The sequence below is a fragment of the Moschus berezovskii genome, chromosome 2, assembly GCF_049115385.1.
Source record: "Moschus berezovskii isolate FMDL1 chromosome 2, NW_MosBer_1.0, whole genome shotgun sequence".
Classification (NCBI taxonomy): Eukaryota; Metazoa; Chordata; class Mammalia; order Artiodactyla; family Moschidae; genus Moschus; species Moschus berezovskii.
In genome coordinates, this window is record NC_142461.1 from 111975606 (window position 1) to 111988874 (window position 13269).

A 13269-nucleotide genomic window follows, 5' to 3' on the forward strand; every position below is an offset into this window, starting at 1 on the left:
AGCTGGTAAGAATGCAGTATGTACCAATACAGGAAACCTACTCCCAGAGTTCTAGCCTTCCCACATACCCAGGATGTTCATTCCAGCATTACATCTACAAGGAAAAAATGGGAAAAACCTAAATGCCCAACAGTTGGGAAAGGGATAAAAACACATGGAACATCCATACTTTACACCAATATACAGCAGTGCAAAGATAAGACTGAGGTATATTTGCTTTTCTTATTATTAATTTATTTTTTAATTGAAGGACAATTGCTTTACAGAATTTTGTTATTTACCATTACCATATGTAAAAGAGACAGCCAATGGGAATTTGCTGTATAACTCAGGAAACTCAAACAGAGGCTCTGTAACAACCTAGAGGGGTGGGATGGGGAGGGAGATGGCAGGGAGGTTCAAGAGGGAGAGGTGTATTTTCTAACTGATAAGATATTGTTAGGATAAAAAAAAAAGTGGGAGGGAAACAGCAGAAAGATATATATAGTAAGATCTCTATACGTCAGGATATATAGGTAAAGAATTCACACTTAATAACAGTTATGTCTGGAGGTGAGGGGATTGTAAGAGGGTGAAAGAATGGGGATTTCACTCTTCTGTATACATCTTATTACTTCTTTAAAATAATATCTGTGTATTGGATGCTCACTAAACTTACTGTGATAATCGTTTCATGATGTATGTAAATCATTATGTTCTACACCTTAAATTTACACAGTTCTATACGTCAATCTCAATAAAACTAGAAGAAAAAAATACCTCTGCATATTATGAAAATCCATTAATAATAGTGTGTTTACTTCTATTTAAATATGTCAGAGAGTAGGTACTAATTGCTAATACTATGACTTTGGTTCCCATGGAGAAGTTTGGACACTATTCATTCTTCATATATCTGAAACAATAGTTCAGATATTTAAAAATAATCTCCAAGACCCTTCTACTCACCTAACAGTTATTATTTCTCTTACAGCTCCTTAAAACTATGTTTCTACAAAACTTTTAGTGTTGGGGGAAAAGAACGTTTAATACCACTCTCTATTATCCACAGAATCTGAGCCCAAGGGAAAACAGGAATAGAAAATAGCCTGAATTCAGCTGCAAAACTAGGCTAATGGTCTTAAGAAAATACCACTCCAAAAAAAGTGATGCTACTTACTACAGTGATATTTAATAATACCAGAAAAAAATAAAGCAATCTAAACACTTAAAATAGAGGCAGTTAACTCAATGATCATATAGCCACTCAATGGAATATCACACAGCCATTAAACAAGAGTATGAAGATGACACCATGGGTTAGAGAAGTCTCTCTTAACCAGATGGTATATATATTTTAAGCTTCAGGCCACATGTTCTTTTCACAACTACTTGACACTATAATGTAGCTGCATTTTAATGAAACTTTATAAAGACAAGCATGACGGACTTCCCTGGTGGCCCAGTGATTAAGACTTCACCTTCCAATTCAGGGGGTGTGGGTTTGATACCTGGGAAGGGAGCTAAGATCCCACATTCCTCATGGCCAAGAAAAAAGAAAACATAAAACAGAAGCAATACTGTAACAGATTCAATAAAAACTTTTTTTTAATGGTCAATGTCAAAAAATCTTTTTAAAAAAATTTAAAAAAAAAAGACAAGCATGGCCATAGTTTGCTGACCCACATACAACAATATTGCCAGACCCCCTAAAAAAGCAATATAGAAGATTGTACATTCAGATTTTTACAATTATGTTAAAAAAATTGTGCATGGATACAGATTAGGATTTGCAAAGGTAAATAGCAACCTTCAAACACAAGCAACACACAACTGCCTCCAAGAATATAACTAGAAGGTCCTTGGAACATCTCAGGAAGCTCAGATGGCTTTGGGACCCTAACCCTTCAGCTGGCACACAGAGCAGGAAAAAACATGTGCCCCTCACCTGCCCCCTCAGCATGTACATCATGCCCTCAATAACCTTTCAGTTCAGTTCAGTCGCTCAGTCGTGTCCGACTCTGCGCGACCCCATGAATCACAGCATGCCAGGCCTCCCTGTCCATCACCAACTCCCGGAGTACACTCAAACTCATGTCCACAGAGTCGGTGATGCCCTCCAGCCATCTCATTCTCTGTCGTCCCCTTCTCCTCCTGCCCCCAACCTTTCCCAGCATCAGAGTCTTTTCCAGTGAGTCAACTCGTCGCTTAGATCCTCCCATAGTCTTACCCAAATTCAGAAATTCCAATGCAGAGTCAATTACAATTAATTGAGTTCCACAAACCAGGCAGGTAGTAGGTGCATCACCAACTTTCGGTAGGTGCAACTTTTCATCTGCATCAATCAGCACCTTCCATATCCTGCCCAACAACCCACCCAGTGCCCTACATGATGACCAGGCTTTTAATGAGTATCTGCTGAGGGGTATCAGCAAGGAGTGCAAACATTCCCCAGCCAGAACCATAGTTTACATTTGAAGTAGTTGGAAGAGAGGTGTCAACTGCATCACAATGCTTTTCTTGCTGGCTCACTCTCTTACCACAAGTGGGAGGTTCGTCAGAGCCGTCAGAACAGTCTTTTTCATGATCACAATACCAACGTGCAGGAATACAGGGCCCAGAGGTGCAATGGAACTCATCACTCCTACACGTCCTAGTGGCTGCAGTAGGTAAAGAGAAAATCCATGAGCAACACACAAGCTTGTTCCTAATAACCTGCCTATATCTCTGAACTGGGTAGCAGTTGGCAAGACAGGAAAACCGAGGCCTGTGTTTTTATAGAAGTTTTTCATCCAGAGGGAAGAACATGGGAGAGCAATACTTTTCCAGTCTCCCAGAAATTTTTCCCTAAATTCCAGAGATTCAGAAAATGAATTGCACTTATTAGAAATACCAAAAAGACTATTTTTTGATACATGAAATCAAATTATAGATAAAAGAAAACATGGTTCTATGTTTTCCGCCATAACACAAAATAAATGCTACTGAAAAGAAAAAACAACAAAATAACCAAATCACCCTACACACAAGCTTTTAAGCCACATTAGACCATGATTCTAGAGAATTATCAAAGTTTTGCTCTTATTCGTCCTTGTAACTTATTTGAGTAAATGATTCTGCCTATGTGTAAACTTTTCTCACATAACCTGAGGTTATGGTCTGATGTGTTTTCTAGATTTTCTATTTCCTCTTGTTGCTGTTTTTACAACTGACTCCTATTCTTGGATTGTAACCTGGACTGGTGACCATTACTAAATTCTTAAAGGATGCATCTATTTACACTAAAAGTTTCAAAGTTATCGAGCTTAAGATTTTGAACTATAAATATAAGAAATTATTTGATTGAAACAAATGGCTAAATATGAAATTAAGGTTTCTGAAAATCAAACATATGAAAAAGACAAAAATTCTTTCAGTTATTAATGGCTATTATAAACGTACTGAGAATAAATATGAGGGTTTATTTTGCAAATTCTGCCTGTAGTTCCTGAAGACAAAAGACCTTTAATTATAGGAGGTTATGCGTTATAGCTGATCCCTGGAAGAAATATTTGGAGTCAGGTATCCAGCCAGGGAACAGAGAGAAGGGACTTCTTATGCCCCTCCAATTACATGGTATATAACTGCCTACTGTATCTATTTACAAGGTCAACTTGAAAGGACAAATTGAAATTAGCTGAAACACACAAGCCATGTGTCTTTATTAGCTCAAGACATGCATGCCTAGAACCACAAAAAGAGGTTTATCTTACCACAGAAAATGGGGTTTTCATCACTCATATCTCCACAATCGTTGTCTCCATCACACAAGAAAGAATGTGGAATGCAAATTGTTGAATTCGTACATTTTATGTATCCAGGATGGCACGTGCGTTCAGCTTGAAAAAGACAACCAGATAAACAAATTGGAACATATTCATCACATATACATCATATATGTCCATGCTAACAAATCTACTGCAGAATCAAACCAGCAGAAGGGAAGCTATCAGAGAGGCATAACTCATGACAGTTAGGTGATGCCATATAGTCTCAAGTAAAAAGAGCATTTCCTGTTTTCATTATTTAATAGCATCAGCAAGACTTCCCACTCTCCTCACTCCCCATACAATGGAGTAACATGAATGAAGAAGATCTCTATATATTGATAAGGAAAGATGGTATGACCTCCAGGATGCATTAACAGCAGGAAAGCAGAACACTAGGCTATCTTTTGTGTATGAAAACTGATAACTGTGTGTGTCCAGCAAGAAAGAAATGCTTACATTTAAAACACAAATGAAAAGATAAACTAACGAAAATTGTCACTCCTATGAACAGACTGAGAATAGTATGGAGGGAACAGAGTGGAGAGGACAAACATGACGGATGTTGTGAGTGTACCGTGTCACACAATTTTTATATGACTATGAATCCATGCACATGATTTTCTATAAATGAACACAATGAAATAAAAATGGAAAAAGAAAAGCAATTCCCAAAATTTGGAAACGGTAACAAATGACTGCATATTTCTAGTGGGAAATAATCTAAGAATAAGAAGGACATAAAATAATTACATTTGTATGGTTACTTTGAAAGTATTATAAAATAAAGCAACTAAGTGACTATGTCACCTATTACAAACTAAGATTTTAAGTGTAAGAGATGTGATTATAAAATCTAAAAGGTAAAAACCTGTTTATCTTAAATTAAAATGGAAAATACCAATATCATTTTTTACCCTTTAGAATTGTATTTCCTAGTTCTGTCCACTAAAAAGTCATAGAAGCAATAAAAGCCAAATAGAAATAGATAACCCAACACTGTGGTAATTTTAATTTTTTAAAAAGTCTATTAAATTACAATATTGCTTCTGTTTTATGTGTTGGTCTTTTGGCCATGAGGTAGGCGGGATCTTTGTTCCCCAACTAGAGATGGAATCCATACTCTCTGTGTTGGAAATCTTAACCACTGGACTGCCAGGGAAGTCCCAGTAATTTTTAAATACCACACACAAAAGGAATGAGACAAATTCCAGGTCTGAGACAAGAAATGCACAAGTCTGAAATGCACTATGGAAGATTGAATGGGATCAAGTCAAAATAAAAAAGGACCCAACTTAGCAGATTCCCGCTGCCAAAAATAGGACAATTAAGCACCAAAAGCAGTAAATTACTTCATCTCATTAAAACTCAAATATGTAAAAATCCATGAGTTTAATACAATAGTAAAAACAAAACAAAGCAAAAGCTTAATGCTCACTGGTCACCAATTTAGTACTCTGAAAATTGAAAAGGGAAAGAAAGAGCCAAACATTTACACCACAGAATTGTATTTCAGAGTAACAAAATAGCTGATAAGGGAAATTTCTTCTTTAGAGAACTTGAGCTAATAAATGTGGATGGAATAGTAAAAACTTTAAATACCTGATTTATAACCCTTAAAGTAATAATAAATTCATGGAACAACCATCCATGGTTAAAAACCACTGGGTGAAAGACTGATGGGAACTTCCTAAAGGGAAGATTGAAACTGACTTCTAAATGAATACCGTCTTCACTTAAAGTGGAACAATCAAGCATTATGTGCTTCATGATGTGATATAACAAGAAACAGACAGCTCCACGTATGAAGTGTTCTTGCCCAAAGAACCAAGTCTAATGCGATCAAAGGTCTAGGTCTCAATTCCGACCTAAATCAATATGTAGACTTTGAATCCTGATGTGAACAGATGAACTGTTGACATTTTAGGGCTAAGTGATAAAATTTGAATATGGTCTTAGTACTAGAGGACATTAAGTAAGTATTGTTGATTTTGTTGAGCATAATTCTAGAATAGTAGTTGTTTTTCAAAATGTATATTGCCATGTATAAAACAGATAACTAGTGGGAACTCAGCCTGATACTCTGTAGACCTAGAGGGATGAGATGAGGTGGGATGGGAGGGAGGCTCAAGAAGGAGCAGGTAAATGTATACTTACGGCAGATCCACCTTGTTGTATGGCAGAAACCAACGTAACATTGTAAATCAGATTATCCTCCAATTAAAAATTTAAAACCATTTTTTAAATTAGAAAACAAATGTCTTTATCAGTGACATGCGTTTCTGGAAGTTGCTTTAAAATACTCAGGAAAAAACTTGGAGGACATGATGAAACCTATTGACTACTTGTTAAAAATAAAAGCATGGGAGCATGCTCTGGATGTCATCCAGTCATGTCTGGATCTTTGTGACCCCATGGACTGTAGCCCACCAGGCTCCTCTGTCCATAGGATTATCCAGGCAATAATTCTGGCACACCCAAATAAATATTGTGTGTAACCGCATACAAAGACAGCAGAGCATGTAGATATACCCAAACTGAAAATGCATTTTTGCTCATACTCTGTGCTACTGTTTTCTCAAGATACTAAACTGTAAGTTCCAGAAATTTGGGAAAACCAATTCACTAAAAAGCAATTTACCAAATCATTTCAGCCAACACTGTACTACATAGCTTTGTGCACAAGCAAACATGAACCACACACATTAGTCAATTAATTTTGTCAGTAATCATTGGTAAAGCTTTACAATAATCAGAAACACAAACCAAAGATAAAATATTGAAGGCGAAAATACTCAAAGAGTGTATGAATAAATCAAACATTAGGTAGAATTATTTTTAAAAATCACTAGTAGACCTGTAAAATGAAATGTATGTTTTAGACGAATACTGTCGATTTTTTCTCAGAAATGCATCTTCTTTACATCTCCCAGGCTCTGAGAGTTCAAGGCTCCAAAGCCCATCAAGAACTTAAGGTGAACTTACGGCAATTTCTCTCATCTGAAGCACTGTTGTCACGGCAGTTGTCTATCCCATCGCAGACTAATTCAGAAGGGATGCACCTTCCATTGTTACAAGTAAACTCTGTTTTGTTGCAAGCCCTGAAACGGCACCCTGCCTCGTCACTGTTGTCACCACAGTCATTGTAGTGATCACAGCGATCGCTGTACGGGACACATCGCCCATTGGCGCAGGTGAAGCTTGTCGAAGGGCAGGTGTGAAATGCTAAGAGGAGGGGGGAAAATATTGCAAAAACATCAAAGAAGCTCGCAGATTAAAGCATCATCCCGTTTTCTAAAAAGACACAGTCAAGTGAAATAAGACACTTTGGGTTGACCTTCCAAGGCAAAAGCTGCAAAACACACTGCATGCAAAGTGAGCTCAAACTTTAAATTAAATTAAGCAAATATGTTGCATACTTTTTTTTAAGCAAATGGAGTATTTGACGCAAATGGCAAAGTCACTCTATTCCTCTACCATCCCAATGTATAAGCTTATCTCAATTTCATTAAAGCATGCAAACACAATGCTTTCATGGGACTGAGGCTCAGAGAGGTTAAGTAATTTTCCCAGAGCTCCCCAGACTATAAATGGCATGCAGCACCTCTGCTCTTTCTTAGGTGCACTTCAGAGGTGCTTCCTAACAAAGTATCGAACACGACTTCACAGCGCATATATCAGCTGTTGCGTGATTTAAGCAAAGTGCAGTCTAGATTCTCAGGGTACATGTTCTTCGCTTGTAAAAGGACCAAACACTAGGTACATGGTGAATTTCAAAAGTTCTAAGAGGTCAGCTCACCACAGAGAGTTTCCAGCTCATCACTGCTGTCACCACAGTCGTCAATGTCATTACACTTCAACTGGTCAGGGATGCACTTCCCACTGAGGCAGGTGAACTTGGAACTGTCGCACCGGGTACCGTTATCCTGGATACAGTACTTATTGTTGTTGGCCAGGTACCAGTGGCCCTCATGTGGACACTGGCACTCAGCGCCATTTGGACCTGAAGAAGGGTAAGCCCAGAAAAAAGCATAAGATTTCTGTAGCAAACACTGCTATTTTCTCCCCCTGAAGAGCACTGGCAACAGCTTCTATATTATTAAACATGCTCTAAGACATGGAAACTCTGCTCTAAGTTATGTTTTCATCAATATGAACAACCACCAATTTCTAATAAATGTAGCTAATTCACCCTAATCTTTAAACCACTATTTCTTCTCTTCAATGAAACATTAGCAATGATTCTACCTTCTCAGCAAAATGTGCACAGCAATAGTCTCAAAAGGCACATCCTCTTATGAATTTATTATTCTCTATAAAACACACTTCTGAAGCACACTCTGTTTATTCAATTATAAACAATACCTCCTAAGTCAAAGTGTTAAATCCTTTAATGAGGAACATTAGTTCATTGATGAAATTTCTATTCAAGACATGATGTGCAGCAGCCAAACCTGCATATTTCTTTCTACCTCCATCAAGCTTGAATTAAAAATGTCATTGTAAGAAGGCTCCAAATGGAATAGGAAAGAAAAAACCTTCAGTCTTCTTCTCAACATACAAACCCTGAAATCTATTTTAGAAATTCCTCTGAAAACAAAGAGAACCTTTGCTCATGCTGGAGCTGAATATTCCCTCAGCCTTCCCTACTAATGTTCATCATTATCATCACTCTCCATGATTCTATCTTCATTCCCAATGCCTTCAGTTCAGTTCAGTCGCTCAGTCGTGTCCGACTTTTTGTGACCCCATGAATCACAGCACGCCAGGCCTCCCTGTCCATCACCAACTCCCAGAGTTCACTCAAACTCATGTCCATCGAGTCGGTGATGCCATCCAGCCATCTCATTCTCTGTCGTCCCCTTCTCCTCCTGCCCCCAATCCCTCCCAGCATCAGAGTCTTTTCCAGTGAGTCAACTCTTCGCATGAGGTGGCCAAGGTAGTTACCTGGTGCACAAATATGGCTGCAGCCCCCATTAAACCGATCACACGGATTGTGACATTGTTGTTGGTCCTTCACAACAGCACGAATACCCTTAGGCCGAAAGGGAAGGGTCGTGGTCACTGCAGTCTGACCTGACCCATCAATTTTGTTAGCTCGATAAATTTTCTGAGTGAGCAAGTCAGTCCAGTAAACATACTGGCCATAAACAGCCAAGCCAAAAGGACTATTGGCTCTGCTGACAATGACCTCCCGCAGATAGCGCTCTAGATCGATGCGCTCAATCTTCTCCCTAAAATGAAGATGGAAAAAGAAAAAAGAAAATACTAGAATCTAGAAGGATTAAGGTCCTCAACTGGCACCCAATACATCAGCGCAATCATGACTTTTACACAAGCCCTCAACTTTCAAGTGGAGCGTATGGCAGCAAGAAATGTTTCTTCTGGTAATGGGAGAACTTCATCTCCTTATTAAACAATGGCCTATATAAATGATTTCCAAATATTAATATAACCCACAAGTAATCCTACTAAAGGAAACAGGGAAAAGAAACGAAAAGAGGGGAGTATTGTGAAATACTACACCTCTTGCTTGGAAATAATACCTGTCTTGGTGTCTGGCACATAGTCACTCAATAAAATGTGAATTACTTTTCCCTTCCCACCCGCTTAATGAGTTTTTCCATTTGTCACTGACTTTGAGATATCTTCCTAATTTAGACACAAACCATCACTGCTTTATTTCAAGTGAGAAAATAAAGATAAAGTTGTTAGGTGCTCAGCATCACAAGACCAAAATCATAAGAAAATAAGCAAGGAAAGTTTAAGATTCCCAACAAGCATATACCAGCCATAATAAACAAAATTATCTCATATCTTCAATCATTAGGATGATGGGAACATGTGTAATTTCAGAAGTGACTCAAGAGTTACATGCAAAAATTAGAGCTGACAGAAGTTTATAAAGAAAATATTGTGAAATGCACTGAGAAGAAGCTGGCACAAGAAATAATTTTTTTTGAGAAGATGATCAAAAGACAAAGACAAAGGAAAATGTTTTTATAAGAAAGCATTTTCAAATGCTTTCTGAATGCTAAAACCCAGAGAAAAGTTACTATCAGTGTACGTTTAAAGTCATTCATATTTTGAGGTAGTTACATGATTATAAACTGAATGATTATATTTATAACCATAGTTGAAATTAACTTGTCTAGTAATACATCTTTAGATATCTTTCAGTTCACAATTACTCAATCTCATGATATAGATCAATTTTCACAGGTATATTCACTAATATTTTACCACATTATGCATATCCCTTTTCTTTTGAACAGGGAGGAAGAAATCTCATCAACCACAAGAATAACCAAAGACACGTACAGATTAGCATCTGCCCAGTAGAGAAGGTTTTGTTCATAGTCCAGAGTGAGCCCGTTGGGCCAGACCAGGTCCCTGTCCACCAAGCTTCTCCGGGAGTATCCACCCATTGTGGCAGTCTCGATTTTGGCATTAGTACCCCAGTCGGTCCAATACATGTACCTAGTGATTCAAAAGGAGTCATAAGTCACTCACACTTCTTTTTACTTAAGAAAGACAGCAGCATTATTTAATTGCAAATATAACAGTTATATTTGACACCAATAGAGCAAATAGAAGCTCATTCCATTCCCACAACTTTTCCAATAGGAATTTACTGAGTCAGACCATTAATTCCCCAGTATGCGACCAAACTTCCTAGGAGCACCAACCACAGTTCCTTCCCAAGTAAGGTCACTCGTGCTCTTTCACCCCTTAATCTGTAGCTACAGTATTACAAGTCCACAAAACACTGGCTCTCTATTAACATAAGATAATTTCAGACCCTGCTCCCTCCAGAAATAAGCAATCATGAAGTACCCTTGGCAAGGATCTAACACAATTCCTCTTGGCTTTGGAACTTGGGCTATCACAGTGTGTTTAGACCCATCCGTGGCAATGGACTTAATCATCTGATTGGTGTAGTCACTGTAATAAATTCTTCTATTGATCCAGTCAAAGGCAATGCCCTCAGGACTTCCTATGCCTGGACATACAACCAACAAACACACAAAAAGAAGTCAGAATCTCAATAAACATTTTAGAATCCCTGGGTCATCCATGTGTGTTGATCCCATTCTGTCTCCTTCCAAGATAAGCTACATTTAGAGTGCACTTACCTGAAACAACAACAGTGGGAGGACTGCTCCTTGAATTCAGGTTGACATAGGAAATCTGGCCTTTTCCGGATGGCAAAAGTTGTGTGAAGTAGATTCTGTTATCTATGCTGTCATAGTCTAGGGCCACAGCCATTTTTTCCACACTTATTGCTGGGAAAGGTTGGCTATAGTCTTTGGGGTCAAAACGTAAGCTCCTCAAGGAATCATCCAAGGCAAAGATGAGGAAATTTTCTGATGAAATGGCACAACTCTTGCCATCAGCTTGCAGGGTCCCGAAGGCACAATCACATTTAGGGGTTTGTGATATAGGCAGAGCAAAGCAGAAGTGGGTGCATCCTCCATTATTTTCCAAGCAAGGGTTGTTGTTGACCTCTGCTGGTGACCGAGGCTGGACACTCTGGTCAAAGATGGTCACATCTCTTAGCCAATCAATATTGTCCCTTATCACTGTTGGTCGATCTGCCCTATCTGGCTCCTTGCTGGCTTGGAGGATTTTCTTTAAATTCCTGTCTACCCATATGATAGAATTTCCAAATACAGTGATGGCATAAGGAGCTGGGTAACGACTGCCGAAACGAATCACTTCAGATTCCCCTCCCTCAATGCTGATCCTTGCAATTAAATCTACAGCATCATCAACCCAATAAATGTAGTTACTGCTATGATCCAATGCCAAGCCCCGTGGTGTGGCAGTGATGTCTGATACAAGCACAGTTCGATTGGTACAGTCAAGAAAAGACCGTTCAATTTTTGGGTTTTGCCCATAGTCAGACCAGAAGAGGTATCGATTCTTGGGGTCCACAACAATGTCTCTGGGCATATCCACTATGGTTTTAAGGAGAATATGGCGGTGGGTGGTATTGATCCTTAGAACTTCTATCAGTGTTTCAGATCTAAAAGCATTGGTGAAATAAAGATTTCCTGCAGGAAAATGAAAGAGCATGCTGATTAATGGCAAACCAAGAAAAAAGAAGATAGCTCTTGTAAGATAGAGGTTTGAGCCAGTATATGTTGTCTTTCCCAGGAGGATAAATATCTCAGTTGAGGCTTAGAAAAATAAATATTTACTCTTAGGAACTAAATAGATTGTTTCTAACTAGTGTAGATGTTTTCATCCCATGGACCTTCTAAAGTCACCAAAATGTGGGCATTACAGAACAAAGTAAATGCTAGAGAAAAAAGTATAGTGGGAAGATAGTTTACAATACATAAATGAATGGGCACAGTTGTGTTCCAACAAAACTTTACTTACACAGGCTACATTTGGCCCATAGGCCATAGATTGTTGACAGTTGTTTTTCAATGTATCATTAAAAACTGGATGGTAATTCAAAATCAAGTGTATAAATCAGTATAGAAAAGTTAATATAATGTTGGGTCAGGCATTTCAATTAACTACAACAAAGTACCTAATAATCAAAGGGTTTTCATAAATAACATGAGGAAGCAATTAAGAATTTAGCAACTAAAATTGCTCAGCTTTAAAATAAATGATTGCATTTTATGGTTTATATTATATTTTGATATTCCTTTCTCTTTGAAAATTTAGACATTTCTAATTTAGAAATTAGATGTTCCTTTAAGGGTGAAATAAGTCCACACAATTAAATATTTCTTTCCATTTTGCCAACGATTTAGTAAATAATCTATAATGAGATCATCTATAATGAATCTGCCATTAACTACTATCATTAACAGGCACAAGGCTGTTATATTTATTTTAAAAACTCAATTCAACTTATCTTAAAAAATCTCAATAAACATCTAGGAAAATAGACCTGCCACACGTATGTTAAACTTTATAGTATAAATAAGATGACAGAAATGCAAACACAAAAAGCTTTTCAATAAAATCACTATATAGCGTACCCACCTGCTACCCAATCCACTGCAATACCCCGGACTCCGTTTACTCCTATCCCATCTGTAACGATGTTGGTAAAATTAGACCCATCTGGTTTGATTCTACGGATTGCATTATTAGATGCCACAGAGATGTTAAAATCACACCAATAAATAAAGCCAGAAGATACGTCCACATCCACATGCAGTGCATTCCGTCCTGGAACATTAGAGGAAAGATCATTAAACTATGCTCTAGTTTGAACTAGAACTTTTAAAAATGTCTGCCCTTCCTCTCTAACCCTCATTCCAAATCCCCTTTGCTCAAACCATGCCTCCATTATGAAATAAAACTATTAATTTCCCAGTTGCAATGAGCACAACTACCCCCAGATCTTAGTTTCTAAAAGCCACTTCCCACAGTAAAGAGTACTGGCTTCTGGGAGAAACAGTAAAGCATAGGTTTGGGAAGGGAAGGTACAAGGTAAGCCTGGAACATATTTATT

At 38.0% G+C, this 13269-nt stretch overlaps 1 protein-coding gene across 1 annotated transcript in view; it reads right to left on the bottom strand.

Moving 5' to 3' along the window:
* The window catches only part of LRP2 (LDL receptor related protein 2), a 184030-nt gene that overhangs the window by 47132 nt on the left and 123629 nt on the right, over positions 1-13269 (bottom strand). Inside the window, exons 38-46 of the mRNA XM_088829892.1 lie at positions 12795-12983; positions 10922-11842; positions 10623-10788; positions 10107-10265; positions 8733-9019; positions 7585-7788; positions 6771-7010; positions 3732-3857; positions 2520-2639 (exon numbers count right to left, since the gene is read on the bottom strand). Of these exons, the coding sequence (XP_088686018.1) occupies positions 2520-2639; positions 3732-3857; positions 6771-7010; positions 7585-7788; positions 8733-9019; positions 10107-10265; positions 10623-10788; positions 10922-11842; positions 12795-12983 (2412 nt within the window). The remainder of the gene's footprint in view (positions 1-2519; positions 2640-3731; positions 3858-6770; positions 7011-7584; positions 7789-8732; positions 9020-10106; positions 10266-10622; positions 10789-10921; positions 11843-12794; positions 12984-13269) is intronic.